This window comes from Cydia fagiglandana, chromosome 16 (genome assembly GCF_963556715.1).
Source record: "Cydia fagiglandana chromosome 16, ilCydFagi1.1, whole genome shotgun sequence".
Taxonomy (NCBI): domain Eukaryota; kingdom Metazoa; phylum Arthropoda; class Insecta; order Lepidoptera; family Tortricidae; genus Cydia; species Cydia fagiglandana.
In genome coordinates this window covers 1,241,345-1,268,933 of record NC_085947.1, presented here as the reverse complement: position 1 = coordinate 1,268,933, position 27,589 = coordinate 1,241,345, and the positions used below count along the sequence as shown (strand labels likewise).

Here is a 27,589-nt window from a genome sequence, read left to right as displayed (position 1 = left end):
GTTTTTGTATTATACTTACATACAATAGTTCTTGTAGAAACGAAACGGCCAAGCCACACACTTTTGGTGTAGAGCTAGTAAAGTTAGAGGGCTTGTAGAGTTAGAAGCTTGGCAAGAGATTTGATAACTTTTTGACAGTGCGAGCCTTATGGTTTCGTTTGGGCAACATTGTACATCAAAATGTTTTTGATGGGATTTCACTTCTTTTTGTAAGTTGTTTATGACAATCTTCCATCCCCTAATTTAAAGGGTTGGGGGTGATTTACTATTAAAAATCCTGAAATAAGTATCTGGGGGCATCTGTTACACAATGTACTTCTTACTGATTCCCCATATAACCCTTCACCCCGTAAGGGTAAACTTTGGGGTTGAAATCTGCCTTCACCCCGTAAGGGAAAACTTTGAGGTTGAAATCTATTCTATATCCTTCCCCATAACAATACCTATCTACTTACCAAATTTCAACTAAATCGGTTCAGCGATTATTGATTTCCCATACAAAATTAAACCCCATCTTCATCCCCTTAGGGATAATTTTTTTTTGAATTTATTTGTTGTTTGTGTACTAAAACTATCTTACATACCAAATTTCAGCTTCTTAGAGGACTTCAGGAAGTACCCGGTATTGATGATCATCAAGTGAGTGAGTCAGTGACGAAATCGAAGTTTTTAGATATGAATAAAATCTAAAGTATAAGAGCTATGCAATTGATATGCTTAATAAGTCCGAGAACTTTGTTTATCTGGTATAATCCAACCCCAAGTTATGAGGGTTCCAAAAAACGACGAAGCGCTTCGAGAAAAGGTAGATAGTGCCCTTGCGCTTTTCTCGTCTTGGCGGGGGCACTGCCGTGCCCCCAGATGTTAAAAGATGAGACTACTGTAACTAATAAAGATTTATGTTTAGTTACCTACTATTTTCGCGTAAACTAGACAATTTTTATATCTTTAGTTATTAAGACCCAAAATAATTATTTTCACTTATTATAAATAAATCCTCCTGTTATGAAGTATCAAATATTGTTATTTGTATATGTATAACTCTTAAGTTAAAAACAACAAAATCTGTTATTACCTACAGTCAAAATGATTATTTTTTGCGGGATTAAGTAATACACTGGTAGTGTTCAATAAGGCCCATAATAGGACTTTTATAAAAGGTATATTTTCCAAGAGTAACGTGATATTTTTATAACTATTTTGGTATAATGAAGAAACTTAAATAAATGAGAAACCTATTTGAGTGAGTTTTTCATACTTCATATCCTGTTTATTAAAAAAAAACCATTTTAATTTAAGGTGGGCTGTATATAGGCATATACGGCCCACACGGAATATACAATAAGGTAAGTGAGGCCACTTACCTTATTGTATATTCAGGATGTATACCGTGTAATATTGATCAGTTGGTTTATAATATACATATTATGATATTGACGTTGAATAGGACAGGACATGACAATAGGAACCAGAAATAGGTATAGTTGGTCAAACCAATATGTCAGTAAATAAAAACAAAAAACTATATTCATCCTTTTCTTTTGGGTGCTAGTACTAGTGTAAGTCAAAGATAGTATGATGATTCTCCCTGTCTATGTTTAAAATGAGACAGTCCTTTGACAAACTATGTATAGTAAAAAATAGTTGTGAATATCTTGTACATTTTTATTACAATATTAGTCAAGATAATGAAATATAGCTGGTCAAGCAAATCTTGTCACTAAAAAAAGGCGCGAAATTCAAATTTTCTATGGAACGATATCCCTTCGCGCCTACATTTTTCAAATTTTCCGCCTCTTTCTACTGACAAGATCTGATTGACCAGCTGTAGGTATTTTTACTTAATAAGATATTTTAATTTCACGTAATGTCCGCATCTAATTTATATATGTGCACGGTAAACAAACAAATGAATGATAAGAAAAGACAGACAGTGTTACTGAGCGGGAGGTGGGGCGAGGGGCGAGGTATAGGTAGGCTATGATAGGCTCTCGAGCGCCGCGCCGGCGACTGACGGACCAGCTAGGCGTATGTATGAATTTCGCGCCTTTTTAACTAGATTTTACTATTACAATGCAAGCTACACACAGAAATTTCTTACTTTCCATAATATGGCTGCGTATATTATTTTATAGGAATAGACTTATTTTTACAGACTCTAATTCAATATTAGATCTTATAGGACAAAAAACGTATATTAATTCTAAAGCATATATCTTATTCTTCTAGCTTTTTAGCTTGCCTATTAACCTATAAATTTAGATATGTTGTTGTGGATTTATTAAACTTTAATTCAATATCGACAAAATAATAAGCTAATTGTAGTTTGACAAAGAAGCACGTTGAAAAAATTTCTAATAATTTTACATTATAAAGCGTCATACATATTATAAACAATGGAACTTAAGCATTGCACTTTAATTCAATATTAAAAAATCATTACTAAAAATTTATAAATACCTAATTTATATCTAACGCTCGTTCTAACTTTTCATCATATATAGCATATATGCTTAAAAATATGTCCTATATCAGATAAGTATCACTTTTTCAACTTTAGAATTATCAAAACTTTTAGTGCAAAAATCCGGTCCCACTATTGAGCTAACTGTATTTTCGGAAAATTTATAATTTTCATAATAACTTTTATTGTAGTGAAATGTAGTTTCATACATATAATCTATGCATATAATTATTAAAGTAAGTACACCTACCGTCCAATATATGAATGAATTTCATAAAAATGTAGGTAAAAAAACCGGGCAAGTGCGAGTCGGACTCGCGCACGAAGGGTTCCGTACCATAATGCAAAAAAAAAAACAAAAAAAAAGCAAAAAAAAAAACGGTTGTTATAGCGGCAACAGAAATACATCATCTGTGAAAATTTCAACTGTCTAGCTATCACGGTTCGTGAGATACAGCCTGGTGACAGACGGACGGACGGACGGACGGACGGACGGACGGACGGACGGACAGCGAAGTCTTAGTAATAGGGTCCCGTTTTACCCTTTGGGTACGGAACCCTAAAAATTGACAGTTCTAAACAACTGACAGGCCGATACCGTCCGGGGGACTGTTAATCAGTGGGCCCCTAAAAGGAAAAAATATTAAGTACTTAATGTCCCGGTCACAAATTCAGGGTACTATTGAAATTAATTATTTTAAACATTAACAAGCATGTCCATTGTTTATTTCAGAATAAACATGTGTACCTACGTCATGTTATTTATCAGTTTACCAGTCATTATACTTGAACATTCCAATGTCAAACATCGCGACTTGCATGCTCTATTGTCCATTGCCAGTGTTCAAGATTCCTCATAGGAAAACTTGGTATATTTTTCCTGTTTAATAATAAAAACCATACGATGCTCAGTAAATGATGTTTAAATTTCTTCAACCAGCAAACAAAACATTTAACTTTTCCGCCTAGGCCCGCAATATCGTATGAAATTCTATTCCGGGGGCAAAAAGAATAAATATGTAGTATAGAGGGGTCCTGTCATAGTAAATGTTGTAGTCACTGTAAATTTACTGCCATCTATCGACACACGACTATAACTCAAAATAAACACGTATAAAATTATCAAAAAATGTATATATATGGATTTATATTTTATTATTTTCATTTTATTTATTTTATTAGTTTTAGTTTTAATTTATTTAGTTTATACTTAATTTTAATAATAGTTTGTATAAGTTTTGCTATTGAATAAACAAAAAATATATATTTTCATATCATTTTGACCCATGTTTATTCACTGATATCTACGTGTTAAAATTGTTAAATATGAAACGGTGTCGTCGCGCCATCTAGCCGGGCATAGGCTAAAGGCGCCATCTATCCGAGAATGACTTTTCTTGATTCTTGACGTTTTTTCTTAGACGTTATTCATCTTATACGAAGTTACATATGTTTTTGCCGGGGGGTAGTATAAAGCCTTGCTCACGTTAGACCGGGCCGTATCCGGCGCTTACTGTACTATGACATGACAGTTGACCACGTGACGCTTTCCATAGAAAACGATGCGCCGGAAGCTCCGGCATGATCTAATTTGAGTCATCCTTAAAGCATCCGAAACATGATGTTTCACAGCTTATTAATACGAATACGAATATGAATTCAGTGACGATATTTCCAGGCATGTTTGATAAAATTTTACTCTTGCTATATAATAAGTGAGAAATGGTGGTAAAAACTGTGGAAAATGGTAGTTGAAATGTTGACCTCCACCGCAGCCTGAGTTCCCATGTCTCGCCAGCCCTTTAAGTGCTTATTTATTATGTAAAGCTAAAGCAAAAGTCGGAGGAAGTCCAACCACCATACTGTTAACTAGTCACCGACTGAAATTTTGATTTCGGTGTAGATACGTAGGTCACTCGATAAGTTTTGAGATGCTCGAAATTCAAAAATGGAACGCACCTGAATTATATGTCTTCAAAAGCAAATTTATTTATAAAAACTTTTTACAAAAAAAAAGAAAACCGACTTCAAAAAGGATGAAATAAAATATTATCCTTTTTAAGTCTATGCGTTACCAACTGATATGTTTGAAGTCGGTGCCAAGCCAACTTTTGAAGCATACCATGATTTTGGTGCGATTCGATAAGGATGTACGTTACACGACGTTGGATTGCTTTACACGACGACAATGAACGTACTTTCTGTAGGTACAGTCGACGTTAAAAATATGTTTAGGTACACTTTTCGTCTTATTACAAAGGAGTAAGGTGCAAAAGTGTAAACATATCTTTGACGTCGACTGTACTAAGAACACACCTCAGAACACACGATCAAACCTTCTTGGCACAGTCCGTACCATGTTTGTCGGCACGCAAGCGTGGGATTGGGACTGAGTTATTTCCCGTTCCTTATTCAGAGGACTACATTTCAAAATATAAAACAATTCAAGGAATTTACGTTTTTGCCAAATTTCACCTAAAGAGGTTCAGTTGTTTAGCCATGAAAAGGCGACAAAGAGGCAGACAGAATTACTTACACATTTATAATAGTTATTAGTACAGTTCTAATGGGATTTATAGTCATAAAGCTGATTATTTTTGACGGGTATTGTTACTACTTGGCTTGGCACCGACTTCAAACATATCAGTTGGTAACGCATAGACTTAAAAAGGATAATATTTTATTTCATCCTTTTTGAAGTCGGTTTTCTTTTTTTTTGTAAAAAGTTTTTATTTTTCAATTTTTAGTTTTAATGCATTGTTAAGAGCAGGAAGCATAAATTAAAAACAACATCATGATTAAAATTAAATGCGGGTACCTACTTTAATAAATATGTAATCAGGAATTTTCTCGAGTCCGTCTGGGAAATTATAATTCCTGTCACTACACTAAATCCATCCTCCGCCCCGTCACTAACCCAATCCCTCAACCCCCCGATCACTCTACCTCACAGCGCATCAACCCCTGATCCATGAACCCCTCGACCCTGAACCAGCAGCCCTTCAACCGCCATTCCCCGACCCCTTAATCCCCGACCCCTTAACTCCTAACCCTAACCCCCGATCAGTAGCCTTACCAGCTTACCAAGAGTTTGACATTGATTTATTCGCTAGCGTGTGTGTAACTTACTTTCTTTGCATCTCGCTCGTACTGGCATATTAGTGCGAGCGAGATGCATAAAAAGTAAGTTACAAAGACGTTAGCGTCGCTAACTTAGCGAATATGTCAATGTCAAACTCGTGGTAGGGCTACACTTGCACTACATCAAATTGGCGGTTTTCGGCAGCAAATGCTCGAGTTACTTTAGAAAACACCGAAATCACTTTACACGTGCCTTTAAAAACTGAGGAGTTCCCTCAATTCCTCATGGATTCCATCATCAGACCAGAACCAAAAATAATACGGAGACACCTTGGAGGGAACTCCTTCCAAACAAAAAAAGAATTACTCAAATCGGATCACAGGTGCCGGAGTAATCGCTGAACATATTACATTTAAAAAATCATCATCATTATCATCAAAACAATCATCATCATCAGGTCTACTTCATCAAAGTGGTGGTTTTCGGGAGAAAATGCTCGAGTAGCTTAAGAAAACACCCAAATCACCATGCATGTGCCTTTAAAAATTGAGGAGTTCCCTCAATTCCTCATGGATCCCATCATCAGAACAGAACCAAATTAAAATGGGACCAACTCGGAGGTAGCTCCTTTCAAACAAAAAAAGAATTACTCAAATCGGACTACGGATGTCGGAGTAATCGGTGAACGTACATAGAAAAAAAAAAAAAATAGCCACAACCGAATACAGAACCTCCTCCTTCTATGAAATGGAAGTCGGTTAAAAAATAGAACACAAGTTGCCGATTCGGTCCAATTTAAAAAATGAATATGTTACAGTCATTTTTCCAAAACGGTTCCCGCGTTTTTTCTTTGAAACGATGGAGCTTAACCGCGAACATTTGCGTGCTATGATATTTTATGATTTTAAATTTGGTTTATCTGAACAATTGTGTTTGCAACGATTGCAGTCAGCGTTAGGAGATTCTGCTCCTTCACGGGCAACAGTTTTTAGATGGTTCAACGAATTTAAAAGGGGTAAAACCAGCCTCGAAGATGACCACCGAAGTGGTCGCCCGCAAACAGCAGTAACTGCAGAAAACGTGTGGACTACTGAAATGTTGGTGCGAGAAGATCCACGAATAACATACAAGGACATAGAGAAGATCCTAGCGGTCAATTCGGGGAGCATTAATATAATCCTACATCAATATCTTGGAGTGAGGAAGCTCTGTTGTCGTTAGATCCCGCGTTTGCTCTAACAAACTGATGAAGTTGCGATTTCTGCCCTATCGGATCAACACTGGCAAAAATGTTTTCAAAGTTGGTTTAGATGAATGGAACTTTGAATATAGAATGATAGAGTATTTTGAAAAAAATGTAATATAAATAGTGCTAATAACTTGAACAGTTTTTCTGTATCTCAAAACTTATCGAGTGACCTACGTATAATGTTTGGTACCCGCCAAAAAATTTCGAAACCGTTCGGCCAAAACGTTACGGTAACATTGCACTTTCGGATCGGATCGCGTTAGGCTAGTTTTCGATAATGATGGAATAAGACTAACATAAATATGTAGCTCGGGACAAGACAAACAGTATGAGTATTCCATACAAATGATTAGTCTTAACCCTGTCATAGTTTTAATTCCCACCTTAGGGGTCATCCATTAATTACATCACACGTTTAGGGGGAGGGAGGGAGTCAAGAAAATGTGACATATTGTGACATGGGGGAGGGGGGAGACACAAACTTTGTGACGTCACTTTAACTTCATCAATAACCGAAAATTTATTTAAATTATTTTATTCGCTGTACATTTAAATAACAAGTTTTTAAAACGATAATCGTTTTTATTCGTTTAATTTTCTTTCCTAAGCCGTTTTGGGTTATAAAATTACTAATATTTATATCGTCAAAATATTTTGATAAAATATTAATAATACTTAGGTACTTACTTAATTCGATTTGGCGATTTCGTAGAAAAAATGTGACGTCACACTAGGGGGGAGGGGTTTGCCAAATGTCACCAAGTGTGACAAGGAGGGGGGAGGGGTCAAAAAACCTAGAAATTCATGTGACGTAATTAGTGGATGACCCCTTACCTCATTGATATTTTGTAAACCCATATAGATCTTTGTATACTGGTTCATATGAGCCCAGAAAGCGGTTAGAATCACTTGAGCAACGGGACTGAGCTATGAATTATTCTTTGTTAACTTTGTTTCTTTATAATTACTTGATAAATACACGAATTGTTTGTAAAACTCATTAATAATCGTCTGTAATTTAGAACTAGAATAGTTATTAAATAGTTATTTACGGGTATCGGTTTGTTTCGTTATCGGTTCGTTAAACTTTGTATATAGTTTTCAGGCTGTGTTATTACTGATTAAATTGTACCTACCCAACTAACATTAGGCGCTAAATTTAAGGGTTAGAAGAGATTTATATAAGCGCCTATTTACTCTTTAGGTGTAGTTAGTGCTCTAAAAATAGGAGTTATAGCCGGCTATAACCCCGTTTTAACCCCGGATTGGGCACAAATTTTATCACCATAAGATTTATAACAGTGCTACAGTAGGGTTAGCGGATAAAAAAAGAGACATAAGAGCGGTATAGTGGAGCTACAATAGTGTTAATTAATTCTTTAGGAGCTATATGGGTTGCATATAGGTGACTACAAACTGTTGTAGTAGAAGAGCGCTAAAGTCGTGCTGTAATAGCGTTGATTAACAACTCAGGATTTAAAAGGGTGCCAAATAAGCGACTACTAACTGTTTGAGTAGTAGTGTAGAGCTATATAGATGATACTTTCAGCTTTAGATGGTATATTAGCATTTAAAGTCAATATTTGTAACACTCAAGAAGGTAATTGCACATTTTTTCCTTAGCCCTGCCTGCTTTGGTTGCAGATGTTTCCATTTTGTATTATTATTTGTAAGCTTGCACTGTGACAGCTTGAAGTGAAATGTAATGGCGGATAAATAAAAGCAAATAAATATTTTAGTTCACTGATGCCGGTGTTATCTGCGGATTTATGATGGCGAAATTAATTACACTGTCAATAACTATATGTATTACTAACAAAATTTTAAAGGGCCTCTGATCCTTTGCATATTTATCTGAATATAATATTTTTTTAATTGTGGTCCACCGTATTTAATTTTCGCAAAATTACACAATATACGTGAAGTCCGGTTTTAAATACAACAATACTAACATTATGTCTATATTGAGTAAAAGTATCGATTTTTATTAAGTATTTACGTTCTAATTAACAGTTTTTGTTTTGCTTATTGATTCATCGGTCATATTAACATGGCGCTATAGGCTTAGGTTGTAAGTAAGACTCTACCCATACAACCATTTCCAGTCGCCGTTACGACGCGGTGTAGACACATCTTGTGTCGACACCGTCTGTTTCGGTCACAATTCCAGTCGCAGAGTCGTCGCCGTGTCGACACAGTTACCAGAAATGGGGAAGGGTCGACACATGACACAAAGTGACATAAAGTGTGGTCGCCGTGTGCACACATTGTTTCGAGTTTGCGACTACTTTTTGCCAATATCATTCGTTCATTCGTTCATTTTGTTCCTGTCAAATGGAAACTGTCAGATGGAAAAATAGTTAAATAAAAATAAGTGACATTAATACGCCATCTCTAAAACGGATTACAAGACGTAATTATATATTGTTTGCATTTATATTACAATAGGACTTAAATTATAATGGGGAATTAAACTGCTCGAGTGATTTGATAAACTAAGTGTAATATAATCAACGCGCCACCACATTGTTTCAGTTTAGCCGGAAATAAAATTGTTTACTTCTCAGTGCCTGTGTTCATAACTATATTATTTGATGCATTTTTAGTACTTCGATGCGTATACTATACTTAAATAACAGAAATAACGCTTTACATACTACGAAACTTGTTAATTATGATGTATAAATATGGTTTAAGGCTGAGAAATATTGCAGTCACAAAGTAGTCGCAAATGTTTCGACTTTGTGTCGACTCTGTGTAGACACATGACACGCGCTGTCAAAAGTAATAACAAAGTTACTGGATTTACAAAATGGCTCCTTGTGTTCATTTGTTTTCAGATATTCTCAAAGTGTAAAAATGCCGTGGTCAGAGATGGGACTTAATAGATTAACTGTTTACAGGGGCGTAGCTAGAGGATATGGCGCCCGGGGCAGACACCAAATTTGCGCCCCCGCCCCCCCCCCCCCCCCAAACGAAATGAACTTAAGGTGGCCACTGACAAGCCTTCCAACAGTCCAAATAGCGTGGCTGCAATCCAAAATCGGTCCATGAATGTCAAAAACGTACAACGTTTAATATTAGGATGCCGTCCATTTGGATGAATCCATTGTAACGGCATCCATTTGGAAGGCTCGTCAGTGGCCTGCTTAACGAAACGAAAGGGTTATTTTTTGCTTTAATAAGTTTACTTTTAATGTAGACAAATACAGTGTAGGTACCTATGTTTTTTTAGTACATCGGTGGCCAACAAGCTTACGACCCACCTGATGGTAAGCGGTCACCGCATCCTATGGACGTCTACACTCCACTACACTACACTACACATGCGCGTTGCCGACCGTTTTAAAACGTATAAACTTCTTTTTTGGAGATCTCTATTCATAGGTACAGCGCGGCTTTGGACTGATTTGAAGGACCCAAGGTGGCATCCAGGTGCTCCTGTCCAAAGGTGACAGCAGTACTCAATATATGGGATCAGTCTACCCCAGAGTAAAGTATGGCGGTGGCCTCCCTTTATTGAGCACACCGAGTTTTTTTTGATACGAGCGCAGCCTACCCAGCAAGGTGGCTACGAAATTATTGGACGTCACTGATGGAGATGTCAACACCGATCGAGGCTCCCAGTTAGGGTTTGCACGACGGATCTGAAATGTATGAGAAGATCCGTGGATCCGGATCCAGATCCGGATAATTTCATACATTTCGGATCCGGATTGCAAACCTTACTCCCAATACTCCCTGACATGGGAAGGGTTGTGCCTTGAAAAATGAGGTTTTCTTAGCGGTAAACGCGCAAATTTGAGTCATGGTAGGATTGAATCGGATTAAATTGTCCTGATCCCACACCGAAACTCTGGATAGAATGCCTCGATACCTGACACAGTTATTTCTACTATTATTTTATGGGGTCACTTCCCCATCGCTAATTCAGTTCAGTCCAGTTCAGTTATCAGTGCAAATACCACGAACAATTATTAGAAGGCAGAAAAGCAAAGCAAAGCTTCACTCCAGAATTTCTTAACAAAAGTTATAAGTCTCGAAAACTACGAAAAATCGGCTAACATCTGGTACATGGGGTATATTCTGATAACCCACGACGAGGATTCTAAAAAAAAATTATGGGCGTCAAGGTTTGGACCAGCCTGTAGGTATACAGGGTGGCTAAAAAATAACTGCATTTTCGTTGCCAGGCAGGTTTTTGGATTATACTGAGCAACTTTTACTATTAGTCCAACCCCTAAGTCGCGAAAAAAATGTGGCTGTTTCCTACATTTTGGCTGGTCCATTTTCTATGGGAGGGTAAACTTTTTTTTCGCGATTTCGGGGTTAGTCCCGTAGTAAAAGTTGCTCAGTCCCAAAACCCAAAACCTCCCTGGCAACGGGAATTTAGTTATTTTTTAGCCATCCTTGTATAGTACTGTCGTCCGCATATCGATGAATGTCGTCGATAGACAACATGTCACAGATATGCAGCAGCTATTGAAGCAGCCGGCCTAGCCAAGGTTACAATCGCTATCGCTTCGACAACGAAAAGCATTATGTCTCTCTATCACTCTTCCTTATTAGTGTGATAGTGACAGTTGCGTTTCGATCGCTACAGAGCGTAAGCGATTGACATCTTGGCTACGCGGCCAGGTTCCGTCTACTACGGCTCATATGCGCCTGCCGGACAAAGGGCTAGCGATCCATTTGCATAGGTAGTCTCTTGGAGAGTCCATAAGATGGTAACTTCGACAGGAGACCCCTAACGGAAAAGACGCGCTAACACGGGACACAACTCTGAAGCACTCGGCCCGCTCGCCTTATAAAACGAAAGCATAGCAACTCCCGCCTTGATGGAAGTTTCTTGCATAGAGTATTCGCACTGCGGGATGGTGGGCGGTAGGGCGCTACCGTCGTCTGTCAAGGTCGAGTTCGAGGCAAAAAGAGTAAGAGTAAAAGATCGGCTTTCTCTTTTGCGCTGTGGGCCAGAATACCATCCGCATTTCACACTTCACAGTGGTGGTAAATATGACTGACAAAAGTTTCCCTGCTGCCATTTAGCAAGGCGGAGAGGTACAGGTCTTTTGCTCATTTTGGCGCCCCCCCTTGGACGGCGCCCGGGGCACGTGCCCCCTCCAACCCCCCCCTAGTTACGCCTCTGACTGTTTATTCGACTAATTAATGGAATAAAAAAAGTTAATCCTCAAATTTTAATCGCGATTAGTTTAGTCGACCTAACATAGGTTGAAATTGAATTAATCTGAATATTAATAGAATAAATTATCGATTAAATCTCGGTTGGAAGTTGACAAAGGGCCATTTTTGTACGTAAAAATAATAGAAATGCAGATGGTAGCCAAACACTTTGTCATAAAAGTCGAGATGGGTGCCGATTTATAGGTTTTAGGGAGTGCCGATTTCGAAAATGATGACCATTTTGGAATCCAAAATGGCGGTCATGCACTGTGTCATAAAAGTCGTCATGGATGTCGTTTTATACGTTTTAGGGGGCCCCAATTTTGAAAATGATGACCATTTTGGAATCCAAAATGGCGGCCATGCACTATGCCATAAAAGTCGTCATGGGTGTCGTTTTATAGGTTTTAGGAGGCGCAGATTTCAAAAATGATGACCATTTTGTATTCCAAGATGGCGGCCATGCACTATGTCATAAAAGTCGTCATGGGTATCGTTTTATTGGTTTTGTGGGGCGCTGATTTAGAAAATGATGACCATTTTGGATTCCAAAATGGTGGCCATGCACTATGTCATAAAAGTCGTCATGGGTGTCATTTTATAGGTTTTAGGGGGCGCAGATTTCGAAAACGATGACCATTTTGGATTCCATGATGGCAGCCATGCACTATGTCATAAAAGTCGTCATGGATGTCGTTTCATAGGTTTTAGGGGGCCCCGCTTTCGAAAATGATGACCATTTTGGAAACCAGAATGGCGGCCATGCACTATGTCATAAAAGTCGTCATGGGTGTCGTTTTATAGGTTTTGGGGGGCGCAGATTTCGAAAATGATAACCATTTTCGATTCCAAAATGGCGGCCATGCACTATGTCATAAAAGTCATCATGGATGTCGTTTTATAGGTTTTAGGGGGCCCCGATTTAGAAAACGATGAACATTTTGGATTCCAAGATGGCGGCCATGCACTATGTCATAAAAGTCGTCATGGATGTCGTTTCATAGGTTTTAGGGGGCCCCGCTTTCGAAAATGATGACCATTTTGGAATCCAGAATGGCGGCCATGCACTATGTCATAAAAGTCGTCATGGGTGTCGTTTTATAGGTTTTGGGGGGCGCAGATTTAGAAAATGATGACCATTTTGGATTCCAAAATGGTGGCCATGCACTATGTCATAATAGTCGTCATGGATGTCGTTTTATAGGTTTTAGGGGGCCCCGATTTAGAAAATGATGACCATTTTGAAATCCAAAATGGCGGCCATGCACTATGTCATAAAAGTCGTCATGGGTGTCGTTTTATAGGTTTTGGGGGGCGCAGATTTAGAAAATGATGACCATTTTGGATTCCAAAATGGTGGCCATGCACTATGTCATAAAAGTCGCCATGGGTGTCGTTTTATAGGTTTTAGGGGGCGCAGATTTCGAAAACGATGACCATTTTGGATTCCAAGATGGCGGCCATGCACTATGTCATAAAAGTCGTCATGGATGTCGTTTTACAGGTTTTAGGGGGCCCCGCTTTCGAAAATGATGACCATTTTGGAATCCAGAATGGCGGCCATGCACTATGTCATAAAAGTCGTCATGGGTGTCGTTTTATAGGTTTTGGGGGGCGCAGATTTCGAAAATGATAACCATTTTCGATTCCAAAATGGCGGCCATGCACTATGTCATAAAAGTCGTCCAGTGGCCTATTTTATAAAGCTACAAGTTACAATTTACAAGCGGAAGTCTCGTTCTAAAACATAGGGTTAGAAAGAGACTTCCGCTTGTAAATTGTAACTTGTAGCTTTATAAAATGGGCCACTGGATGTCGTTTTAGAGGTTTTAGGGGACGCAGATTTTGAAAATGATGGCCATTTTGGAATCCAAAATGGCGGCCATGCACTATGTCATAAAAGTTGTCATGGGTGTCGTTTTATAGGTTTTAGGGGGCCCTGATTTCAATAATGATGACCATTTTGGAATCCAAAATGGCGGCCATGCAATATGTCATAAAAGTCGTCATGGCTGTCGTTTTATAGGTTTTAGGGAGCGCAGATTTCGAAAATAATAACTATTTTGGAATCCAAGATGGCGGCCATGCACTATGTTCAACGTCGACATGGATGTCGTTATATTGGTCATGGTCATCATTTTCGAAATCTGCTCTTCCTAACACCTATAAATCAACATCTATGACGGCTTATATGACAAAGTGCACGGCAGACATCTTGGAATCCAAAATGGACATCATTTTCGAATTCTGCACTCCCTAAAACCTATAAAACGATATCCATGACGACTTTTATGACAAAGTGCACGGCACACATCTTAGATTCCAAACTGGTCATCATTTTCGAAATCGGCACTTCCTAAAACCTATAAAACGATATTCATGACGACTTTTATGACAAAATACGTAGCCGCCATCTTGGATTATAAAATGATCATCGTTTTCGAATTCTGCACTCCCTAAAACCTGTAAATCGACATCCGTGACGACGCAAGTTATCTTTATTTTCAGATCTAACAAATTGCTACAGAATACAAAGGTCAAAAAAAGAAGCGAGAAGGTAATGAAACAAGCAAAAATACAGATGATTCCTCGACGCAATTGGATGCTTCTTAAATTGTGTCCAGATTTTTTTGTCATAAAAGTTTTTATTTTTCACATATTACCCTCACAAGTTCCGTGACATTTCGACCTTGTAATTTGTTAAGTAAATGTTTTTGTTTATCTATGAGAATCCCACTAGAATAATATAATCAAGGTATGTTTATATTTGATGATTGAAATAGTAACGCAAAAAAAAAAATTATATTTGTGTCTTATATTCCTGCCGAAGACTTTTATTTTTCCTTTTCCTTCTACACAAGTTTGGCCAAGTAATAAGAATTTAGGGCTCTCAATTTTATTTTGACTTCTACAACAGTAAAGCTACGAGGCCATGTTTGGTATCGTTTTCGTATAAATTCGCAGTACCAAATTTAGTTATGGTATCACATTGACACCATTCCAAAGTAAAAACATATAAACTTATTAAAATACTTTCTTTTAAACTCCTCTTCACGCTTAAACTGCTGAACAGTTTTAATTTAAATTTAGTACACATATATTTTGACTCCCGAGACAGGACATAATAAGTTATCTCAAAAATCATCCTTTAAAGGTGTGAAATGAGGTGTAGGGGGGAATCCAGAATTGACTTCTTGAAGGTAATACTGTTTAAGTTTAGGTTTGAAGTCATGTTTTTTTAACATTTTTAACTAAATCAAAGATGTAGACCATCCCAAATTTCATATAAATCGGTTCAGCGGTTATTGATTTCCCGTACAAATTTCCACGCCACTTTTCACACCTTCAAAAGATGATTTTGGTTATAAGATCTATCCTATGTCCTGTTCCGGGACGCAAACTATTTCTATACCAAATTTCAACGAAATCGGTTCAGCGGTTAAGCGTCAAGAGGAGTTTTAAAAAAACCGGCCAAGTGCGAGTCGGACCCGCGTATTAAGGGTTCCGTACATTAAGTCCGACTCGCGCTTGACTGCACATTTCTAATAGGTTTTCCTGTCATCTATAGGTAAAGAACTATTTTGTGTATTCAGACGGACAGACATACAGACGCACGAGTGATCCTATAAGGATTCCGTTTTTTGCTTTTGAGGTACGGAACCCTAAAAAGATTTTTTTTAATTTTGTGGAATGGTGTCAATATGATACCTTAAATGGATTCAGCAACCCAGATTTATACGAAAACGATACCATACACGGCCTAGCACCTTCACTGATGTAGATATATCAAGATAAAATTGAGAGCCCTAAATAAACTTTCAAGAGCGGATATCTCAAAAACTATTCAACATATCGAAAAAATTGACTGTATAAACTTGTAACAAATTAAATTAACTTTCATTTTGTATAAATGGCCATGTCGCTAAGATGCATAGTTTCCGAGATATAATCGAAAAACCGGAAAATGGGACCTTCAAACAAAGCCCCCTCTCTTCCCCCCGCTCAAGGGCTACGGCCGGGGACTTTTGATATGTTCACCTCCTAACTTGCCCAAACCAAATTACAGAGTCAAAAATTGTGTTCCGAGCATTTCCCTCTACCACTTTTTGGAGCATTCGTTGGCTGACCTAAGTAGCTTATTGCATTTCTTTAAAAACTTTTCTGTAAAAGGTTGACGGGTGTTGGGTGTTTATAAATATGGTTTTGGTCGATTATTATCATTTGCATCGCCCATGATGACTTACTAGAATTACTTACGAGCACACGAGACACTAATAGTAGTTTGACAAACCTTGGTTTTCAAGAGATATTTTATATTGACATTTGCTGTCACAAATTTGCTGTCAGATTTAGTCGCAAACCGCACGCAAAGTGCACACAAATGTGTCGACACCTTGTTACGGAAAAGTGTACACACGGCGACGACACTTTGTTTCGAAACAATTCTAGACACATTGTGTGGACTCTGTTACGACACATCTGACATTTAGTTACCACTTTGATGATTCTGCGACTGAAATGGTTATATGGGTAATAACACTATAAGATGTACTAAGGTATTGAATAACGCCCGTCTGCGACTACATGATCTATAAAAGTGACTCATAACTTCTCTTTTCGACTGTAAGTGAGACAAAAGAGTTAAGAAGCGATTGCGAGTAACGGAGCTATAAAAGAGTTTTTATCGCCTGTTTAGAACCTTAAGTGAAAATTGCAGCTGCTTATTACTCATATAGATGTTAAGGTGGTAGAATTCACTTTGAGCTATAACACTAGCTGCTTAAGATCCATTATAGCGGCCAAAACGGCTACTGTGGATCTTAAAGCTATACATGGACCTCTTAAAGACCTTGATGTCACCAGAGCCTGTAAGCTTAGAGTATATAGCTATTCTACAGCCGTTATATGTCTTTAGGTGATAAAATAAGTGCTAAGTGTCGCCTAATTGTTTGTTGGGTAATTATAGTGTCTCTATCGTATCTACTAGAGTAGGAATTAGACATGATTTTAGAGTTAGACAAACAAAATGAAAGGGAGTGGGAGGGAGGGGAGAGGGTTATTTATAAAAAGTTCACATTTTGTTAAGTTTACTTCTAAGCCCATAATGTCGGTGGCTTTAGTTCGTCTACAGATCTCATTTCTGATACGATCACGCAGAGAAACTCCGAGCATAGCCCTCTCCATAGCTCGTTGAGCGACTTTGAGTTTTGAGATGAGGCCGATAGTGAAAGACCACGTTTCGGAGCCGTAAGTCATGCACTGCATGTGCTATCAAAATCGTTTCAGACGTTTCTTAGTCTAACTGTAAGTAAATAGTTACTTCACATTAATTAACTCCTGAGTAGCTATAGTCAGACCGTAAAAAGTCTGCAGCGATTTTGATAGCCCACGCAGTGCAAGTGTCATTTTAAACGTCAAACTTCTATGAAATTATGACGTATACATAACACTTACACTGCGTGGGCTATCAAATCCGCTGCAGACTTTGTTTGGATGTCAAAGATGTTTACTTTCGTGTTTCGTGTTTCGAATTTCGAAGATGGCGCTGTACTGCTCCATACATAACCCGGTAACTCTGATTGTCAAAAGTTGACGTTTGACAATTTAGTGACCACGCGGTGACCCAATATACTTACTTTACTCTTTGCGGTGACCACAAAACATTATGCACGATCGCCGATCTGACTCATTTCAATTTACAACTTACTATGTACGAGTACTACTTTTGCTCTGGAAATTCCTAACACCCTGCTGACCTTAAAAATAATGTCAAAGTCCCGTGACCGTATTTAAAGTGCCTCGTAACTGTAGACGTAGTAATTTCTCGTAAATAATACTACGCACATTTACAAAGAAGTAGAAATGTGCAACTTAATGCTTAGTTGCCTTGGGTGGAAAACGTCCGTCCGGGCGTCACAGATACGGCTGGAGTGACGAAGCCCTAATGGCGCCTCTACACGATGGGCCAGCGCCGGCCACTCCAAGGGACGCATTTATGCGTTAGAGGGAGCAAGTGATATTGCTAGCTCATTCTACCGCATGGCTGCGTCCCTTAGAGTGGCCGGCGCTGGCCCATCGTGTAGAGGAGCTATGAAATACCTGACAGCGCTAGGAGTACCCAACTGGCGTGAAGTGGCGCAGAAAAGGGCGGAGTGGCGTTCTCGTGTGTCGGAGGCCAAGATTCTTTTAGTGCCACTTGCACCATTCATCAACCCGGGGTTAACCGGTCAAACCGTTAACTACAGTTTTTGTTTGCCTGTTAGCTATAGCTCTTGCGAAAATCGCCTTGACAGAGGAGATTTGTTTTGTATAAAAACTTGCAACTATAAATGCATTTTTTATCGAAACTACTGCTGTCTAAAATGAAGTCAAAATCAGAACCATCGCCTCAATTTTTTGCAAGCTTTCTAATAACACGATTCTTACAAATGAAAAATAAATTCAGCTTACCCCTCTCAACCCTCCAAATTTCCCCCTAAAATAGGAAATAAGCGGTTTTGACTTATTTTTTATTTACCTAATTTACCATATTAGTGGTTCTAATTACTACAATTGTTCCAAATTTTAGGTATCTACATCAAATGGTCGCTGAGAAAAACGCATTTAAATAATTTGTAAGACTGAAATGATCCCATAAGTGTACCGTGTAACATACATACATACATACATACATATTAATCACGCCTATTTCCCGGAGGGGTAGGCAGAGACCACGGATTTCCACTTGCTACGATCCTGACATACCTCTTTCGCTTCCTTCACATTCATAACATTCCTCATACACGCTCGCCGGTTTAGGGTGCTCTTGACCTGGCCTTTCTTCAGGATTTCCCCGATCTGATCAGAGAAAGTCCGCCGTGTAACAATGTCCTATAATATTTATTTATTTATTTATTTTATTTACCATGAACAAAGTTTTGTACGGAACACTAAAAATAGGTAGTAGACTTGAAGTCAAGTAGAGTCATTTATTTAATTATATATAAGGACGAAGTTTATTCATTATTATACTGTTTGTGTTTATTTAAAATTCAACACTATCACAATACTTAGGTACTTTAAAGTATACTTAACACAATAAGTTAGGTATATTTAAACTCAAAGCCTATGATAACTTATAGTTACCGCAAACTATGTTACTTACTAAGTACGAATACCTAATCAATTGAAGGTGAAAACGATCATTTAAGCCATAAATAATATACCTACTAATATTATAGTTCTAATGTTTAAAATTGAACGTCAAAGTATAGGTTAGGTTATTTACCTACATTTAAAGGGGATTAACTATGTTTCATAAGTACGTAAATGGTGAGTTGAGAGTTGAATAACAATTGTAACTGTTAAATACGTGGCTACTGGAATGAACTCGAAAATATTGGTTTGTGTCATGTCATAGTACAATATCGGACCCTGGCCCAAACCCAACTACAGACAAAAGTACACAGCAGCACAGAATAAATAATAGTACTAGGCACAGAAGGCTCACTCTCAAACAAAACGCGTCTGTTACGATCAGCACAGATATGGCCGCTAGGCGGCGACAGCGCCACGCGCGGCTTATGGCAAACCTCAAAATTGGGGTCGAACGGATGTACTTTTAGCTACCAGTAGAGCAAAGCGACGAAATCACGGAGTGAGCCACGCCTGACAGCAGTTGAAATAACAATTGCTATTAATGGTAACATTCCATTTCTAATGTCAACCACCACACCTATTTAGGCCTAATTATAGATAACAACTTCAATTGGGGACCGCACATAGATCACATATGTTCAAAACTTAGATCCGTCATGGCTAACTTAACATTGCTCAAATACAAACTCCCATACAATACACTACGTATGCTTTACCTATCACTTGCCGACTCAATTATATGTTATGGTATCACAAGCTACGGGCGGACATACAAAACCTACTTGGAACAAATCTATAACCTACAAACAGCACTTCTGAAAACAATTGTACCGAATAAAATTAAAGAAAAATATAAAAATGATAAAAAAGGCCTATTTAAACATTGCAAAGTTATTAACGTCTTTGATAGGTTTTGTTTGTCCTTAGTAACAGAGGAGTGTAAAATCATACCCTCATTAGATAAAAAAACTCGCTCCAGTAATTTACGTACCTTAGACTATCTACCTTCATATACAACACCAAAAAGTAGCAATGTATACGGTAAAAGAGTAACTGAATTTCTACTCCCATATGTATTAAACACCTTACCTAAGAATTTACAGTACGATCTCATTAACATTGTTGAAAATCACGGCAAATGTATGCCAATCCTAAAAAAATACTACCTAAGTCTAGATTAATGTATAAAATAGAAGCAGCGATTTTGATATTTATAGATTAAGTTGTGTTTAGCGAACCACAACTAAGCATGTAATAGATGTAATAATAGTATCAAGCAAACGCGGAGTGGACCGCGCGATCTCGCCAACTATTACATAAACCCTAGAGGTTTTCAATAGTGGCATGCATGTAAAAATTGTATAAAAAACATAAAGTGAATAAATAAACTAAAAAAAAAAAAAACCGCAGCTGCACTCCTAGTACTGAACGCGTCGCTGTTATTGTCAATTTCCATAGTAAAATGAACAGTAATGCAGCTGTCGTTGGAAAAGGACTGTTACCTTAATTGTCTTAAAGTTCCTTCTACAAAGTGACATAAATATAATACTTATTATATTAATAGCAGGCTTTACCAATCAGTAAATTATTATTAAAAAACCTAATGTGTGAATGTCACGCCCTCGCGAGACAAAGAATGAAAGACTTTGGAGCAGGATATCTGGAACCAAAGGACTTTAAAACGCTACCCATGAGCTCCATCATCCGGCACATGGATATGGTGGCAAAAGCTTTTGAGTAGTTGACGGATCCTTTCTAGGGGGTAAATTGCACAAAAGATCCCTATGGATCGAAGTCAAAGTATATCCCCGAAAACAAAAAGATTAAGATAATCAGTAAATTAAACAAAAATCAATATTTACCGGCACCATTTCATACGCCCTAAAATCCATTTTCAGATCTATTTCACTTAAGCGCAACTATTTACTTATATACAAAAAATAGCACAAACAAACACACTTCACGTCTATATATCGACTAGCACTTTAAAACTGATTTGCTTTTGTTCATTATCTCTTGCTAATTCACTTTGATAAGGATTGATAGTAAAAATATTACGCATGGTAGGGCATTGAAATCGTTTACTGATACTTCATTGCATGAAGAGTCACACGAACGCTCCTACAAAAAGCCGCTCCCATACAATCGAAAAAGATGACAATTTTTTGCAAAATTTATATAAAAAAAATTAAAATAATAGGTATACGATTTAGTTTAATTTTTGCCAAATGAATTTATGATTTATGATGGGATGGGGATGGCCTCACCATCATCCATAGTCAATTTGTGGAAAAATGTCCTATGATATTTATTTATTTATTTATCCGTTCGTGTTTTTTTTTAAATAAAATAATGTCTTTATGACCTGGTGTAGTGAGAACAATATTAACGGCATATTAGATATTATTATCAATGTGTTATAAATATTCTGGAATCATTTCTTTCTTTGTAAGATTAGATATACAATATAAACAAGCTATTTCACGGCATTACTCATAGAGGATTGACGGAAATGAACAGCATTTCAGATTAGTGTTATCTAATAGTATTCGCATGATGATGATAATATTGATGATAAAATAAGAAATTCAACGTAAATTTTGTCCCTCATCAAACTCAACCGGATGCAAAAATTGTCTAAAGGTACAGCCGGCCTAGCCGAGGTTACAATCGCTATCGCTTCGACAACGAAAACCATTATGTCTCTCTATCACACTTCCGTATTAGTGCGACAGTGACAGTTGCGTTTCGATCGCTACGGAGCGTAAGCGATCGGCATCTTGGCTACGCGGCCAGTTCGAATTCAGACGACAACAGCATTACTGCTACAGTATTGCAGCCTACTGCATTGCTGCAGGAAACTTTAAAGGCCTGTGCACACCGGGTGCGTGTGCGTAGACATATACAGTTCCTTATGAGAGACGACACACCGCTTGCGTGATCTGTGCGTGCGCGGTTATTTCTTTTTTACGAAACGTCAATTTTGTAAACTTCAAAAGCGTAGGTCAAAGGTTCAAAAGGGGCACTATAACGTTTAAATAACACGAAATTGTAGTCCATAGGCTACGTCCTCTTATCATCTGGCGGGCAGTAAGATTATTTGCCACCGTCTAAAAAATCCCATGTTTCCTATTGAAATTGCGATTATGGTATTTCCACACATAGGTAATTCACACTTTGCATAACGAGAATTTAAACGCATAGGTACCTGACTCTGATGTCTTCTTATTGTTGAAGAAATCCTCTTAATTTCCCCTATACTGGTTTTGAGAGGCGATTCAAGCACCATTTTTAAATTCACTCTTAAACTAAAATCGTTTAATCCAAATACTTATTTCAAATCGAACAACATACAAGCACTGTGGTTAATCCTGTAATGGAGACTTGTTCTAATTCCTATTGTTTTATTAATTAAATGAGTAATTACAAGGAAAATACGTTCGAACGTCATCTCAAATCAGCTGTTCTGATCATTACTCATTCAGATCTATTAGAATTTGTTGTTATTATAGTTCGTTTTTTTAGCATTAGAAATAAGGTAAACAATCTTGAAGTGTCTTTTAATTGAAAACCACATTTTAAAAATAAGTTACGGCAAATATGTAACAATTATTAATCTAATACGATCATTTATATTCTTCTGCTTTCATAAGTAATAGGTACCGATTTTTAAAAAGCGTTTGTAAATTAAAAGACATGTCAAGATCTCTTACCTTCTTTCAAGTTCTTTCTAATGCTAAAAATAACGAACTATAGATGGCGCCAATGAGTGTCGAAGACTTCAAAGTGGCGTCGCCTGAGCCTGAGCCGAACTGGGGGCGGATTTTTGAATTTCGATTGTTGGATTTCGTGTATTTCGTTCAATAATATCTCCACTACTAAACATTTAAATTCTACTAATAGAATTGAAATCGGGTGGTCAGTACCCCTAGTTTCCAAATTTATATCGCTCGTATTTCAAAAATCAGCATTTCTCCGTTTTCCACCGATTTTCGAGTGACGAAAACGAGCGATCGAAATCCAAAAATCGGCCCCCTGAGGGCCTATCCTATCGCTTAACACGTTCGACGTGTTGCCTTCCTGTCACACTTACAAATGCGACAGAGAGGCAACACGTCCAACGTGGTTGGCGGTAGGCCCTCTGGGGCGGTGCAGGAACCTAATAACCTATCCGGCAGTATAAAATGAATGGGTCACTCACGTGTTTGAAGTCGCGATAAAAGCTCTATCTGTCTAATTTTTAAGAGGGTTTTTCAATAATAAGACATGTCAAGATTGTTTACTATATGGTGTAATGTTCGAGTGGCGACCACGTATCGAAAGGCGCACCCCCACAAGGTGGACTGACGACCCAGTGCCCTGTTTATCAAAAGCTTGTAACTTGTAATACATGCGGAAGTCCCTTTCTAACAAAAGCTGTCAAAAAGGGACTTCCACTTGTATTACAAGTTACAAGCTTTTGATAAACAGGGCATTGGTAAAGGTCGCGGGAGACCGCTGGATGCGGGTGGCGTAAGACCGGTCATTGTGGCACTCTTTGGGGTAGGCCTATGTCCAGCAGTGGACGTCCTCTGGCTGATATGATGATGAATATCTAATGCTAAAAAACAAGTTATAAAGCCACATACGTTAGCTGACAGACTCAGACCGTGAGTAGCTCTCCGCCATTTTCGACATCAGAAACGTGACGCGAGTGACCCGTTTTATATTACAAAACATAATAAATAGTGAATAGAATCAGGCGTTACTTTGCGGAAATCCATATTAATTAAAACCAAAATATTACTTTGCTAATCCGCGTAAAAGATAACGTGCTAGTCAATCAGTGCTAACCCGTTATACTTACTTGCGTATTTTTACATGCAATTAATGTTTTCACCCTCCCACCGCAAAAATAAATACGCAAATAAATATAACAAACCACCACCAAAAGAATAATACTCGACACGTGTTTCGCCTCTCTACGAGGCATCCTCAGGAGTTAGCACTGAACGTTATCTTTTACGCGGATTAGCAAAATAATATTTTGGTTTTAATTAAACATAATAAAGTTAGACCAAGAAAAGTTTGCAGCGATTTTGATAGCCCACGCAGTGCAAGTGTTGTTTATACGTCATAATTTCATAGAAGTTTGACGTTTAAAATGCCACTTGCACTGCGTGGGCTATCAAAATCGCTGCAGACTTTTCTCGGTCTGACTCTATATGTCCGAGTCTCACGGAAGTCTTGTCATAAAATTAATTGCATTTACCCTCAGCTTATTGACTTTAGATTGCCATTTATAAATAGCATAACATAAATCTGAAATGCATAACTTTAATATCAATAGCCATGATTGCACGCTTCAGTAACGAAAGGTCGTACATCCCACACATTTACTTCATACTTATTACGTTTTAGTTTAGTGATGGAACATTATTCACTCCTTACGCGACAAATGATAGTCGTATTTTAACTTCAAGTTACTAGTTTTGTTTATGCTGTGTTTGAATAAAATATTGGAATGTTATTCCCACTTTGAAGACTTGTCTGTTTGTTATTGCTTGAAGGATTTTATAAATAAGTAATGTTTTGAGTTCGGAACTTCGAGCAACACCGGCTTCCAACACGTCGGAAGGGAGGGGCCCAAGCGATATCTCACCGTACAAATCTTTCTGCCATTTTTCGCGGGGGGAAGGTGCACACAGTCGCACTTCTCACACACTTACATACAAAATCCAATCAGAGGCCCTACCGCGAACCACGTTCGACGTGTTGCCTCTCTATGGCACTTGTAAATTCATACGTAAGTGTGACAGGGAGGCAACACGTCGAACGTGGTTCGCGGTAGGCCCTCTGTAATGACGACACAAATACATAGAAAATGACACACGTCAAAGACAAATCTTGCAAACCTCGATCTCTTTTTGTGTACGGACGAGTGACTAGTGTCACAACACGCACACTAACACATTTTCGTTGAAGTATGCCATTGTATTCTGAGAGATGAGAAGTCGGATTTGTCGCTCGACCGATCCGCAATTTGTACTGAGCGAGCAAAATCGATAAATCCAACAATTACTTGAGACTAAAATATAATAATTGTATTTAAATGTAATTAAACGTATGATATGTAAAAAAATATTACATGTGAAATGTAACACTTTCTTTTTGTAAATTTGATGTCCCCGACCTCTTTTTATAACAAAAAACCGAGCAAACAGGCATTTTTGTGCAGCAGTGTTCACGCGCGCGTCTGGACTCGGTCTAGTGAAAAATCCAAGTGCAACTAGTTTTATTACCCGCGCTAGATTATATTGACGCGCTAATCTTGTACCTCGGCAGAGGGGAAATAGTGCGAATGCCGCCTCCCTTCCGTGTTGCTCGAAGGTTCGGAACGTCAAATAATTGATTTCGGTGGCACATCCAACCTCTGTACCATTTTTTTTTTAATTATGAATGGGCTTACTCATGAATTTCATTTCATTAATTAGGAATTTCATTAGGTACCATTGTACCTAATAAAATTTAAGAGCCGCCAGCCCGCCAAGGATCTCAAATTATTGCTACTGTGACAAGATACGAATTGGCACAGAAATCATATTCCTTGGCCGTTATTCAAACGATGCTGTGAGAAACCTTGTTTTTGTAGGAGCATCTCAGATACGAAAATTACATTTCGATTGGCTAATTCACTATCCATTCAGGCTGCTTTTGCACGCTTTCTTGTGCTCTGGTGGCCATATTAGGTACTAAACATTATTTTAAAGCCTATAATAATGTTACTTACAATTGTATCAAAATTAGTGTTGGTTTTAAATTTTTGTTTAAACATAGACAGGCAACGCCGCGGGATAAAGCTATGGTTCGTTAAATAAACACATATTTTAACCATCGTTAGCGGTCAAAGGCGCTACGGGTTATCCGTAGCTTGTGGATGGCGGTATTCGAGAGATAACCACCATTAAATAATATTTTATTTCAAACTTTTTTGCATGTTAAAAGTAAATACAAACTCCGGACTTAATCATAGAGAAAAAAATACATAGAGTGCTCACTCCATACATTAGTTTTAGTACCAAAATGACTATTATTTTCGTAGTCAACATCTAGCATCGAGTAGCGGAATTATCAGTACTGTTGTATTTTGTCATTTTCTTTCACAAAAACACTCAAAAACATATTAAGTACCTATTATATTTAGTCATCATAATAACACATAAGTAAGCAGAGCTTACTAAAGTCGATAATATATATAAGTACAGTACCGTTTTTACCATAAGGGCACACGGGGCCCGTGCCCAGGGCCCCCATCCCCAGGGGGCCCCGAAGGACAGACAGTAACAGTATATTTGATTACTCATAATAAATAGATCATAGTAGAAAAATGTTAGTTATATTCGCTAGGGCCCCAAATTATTGTGCCCAAGGGTCCCAACATAGTTTTAGACGGCCCTGTATTAGTACCTATGCAGACAAATTATCCAACTACAATATTTTTTGTCTTGGTTCCCTTATGCATAAATCGGGGTCAAATGTGCAGGATGTAACGCGAGATTAGCAGTGGATACAAACTCACAAAGAAAATATTCATTGCCTTAATCGCCTGAGCTAAAGATAAGCAAGAATTATTGCATTCATGTTTAAGGTAAAAACCACCACTAAACAATACCTACGTATTATTGATAATGTACCACAACATAAGGGGTCATCCATTAATTACGTCACACCAATTTCTAGGTTTTTTGACCCCCCCCCCCCTTGTCACACTTGGTCACATTTGGCAAACCCCTCCCCCCCTAGTGTGACGTCACATTTTTTCTACGAAATCGCCAAATCGAATTAAGTAAGTACCTAAGTATTATTAATATTTTATCAAAATATTTTTGACGATATAAATATTAGTAATTTTATAACCAAAAACTGCTTAGGAAAGAAAATTAAACGATTAAAAACTATTTTCGTTTTAAAAACTTGTTATTTAAATGTACAGCGAACTAAATAATTTAAATAAATTTTCGGTTACTGATGAAGTTAAAGTGACGTCACAAAGTTTGTGTCTCCCCCCTCCCCCATGTCACAATATGTCACATTTTCTTGACCCCCTCCCTCTCCTAAACGTGTGACGTAATTATTGGATGACCCCTAATACATGTTGCACTCGACTTTCCATATAAATGTTTATGGCGTTCCCGCCACGAGACCGCTTTTGCGCAAATCCGCGGCGCCACATGACTACTTTTCGCGTTTTCGCTGGCGCCACTTGGAGGGTTATCTGACTTATCTGTCATTTTGACTTATGTATTTGTAAGAAAGGGATAAAACATAATTTGACTAAATCAGGTCCGTAAACGACAATTAGTGAACTCAACTTCACACTGCCTTAATAAAATTTATTAGTCGATAGTTTCGTACCGCCATCTAGTGTCGAGTAGCATAACTAAATTTATTTCCTTCAAAGGGATATAGATGGCGTTAGAAACGGTATAAGTGAGAG

The 27,589-nt window shown here is 37.9% G+C and overlaps 1 protein-coding gene across 3 annotated transcripts in view; it reads right to left on the bottom strand.

Annotated features, from left to right (window-relative positions):
- The window catches only part of LOC134671697 (phospholipid phosphatase 1-like), a 65,867-nt gene that overhangs the window by 24,879 nt on the left and 13,399 nt on the right, over window positions 1–27,589 (bottom strand). The window contains exon 1 of one of the 3 annotated variants that reach the window (XM_063529528.1): window positions 22,322–22,440. The exons of 1 other annotated variant lie outside the window; for it this stretch is intronic. In XM_063529528.1, coding sequence (XP_063385598.1) covers window positions 22,322–22,402 — 81 coding nt within the window. In that variant the 5' untranslated portion in view covers window positions 22,403–22,440. Of the gene's footprint in view, window positions 1–20,975; window positions 21,022–22,321; window positions 22,441–27,589 lie in introns of those variants that run through there. One more of the 3 variants, XM_063529529.1, reaches the window with a different exon arrangement.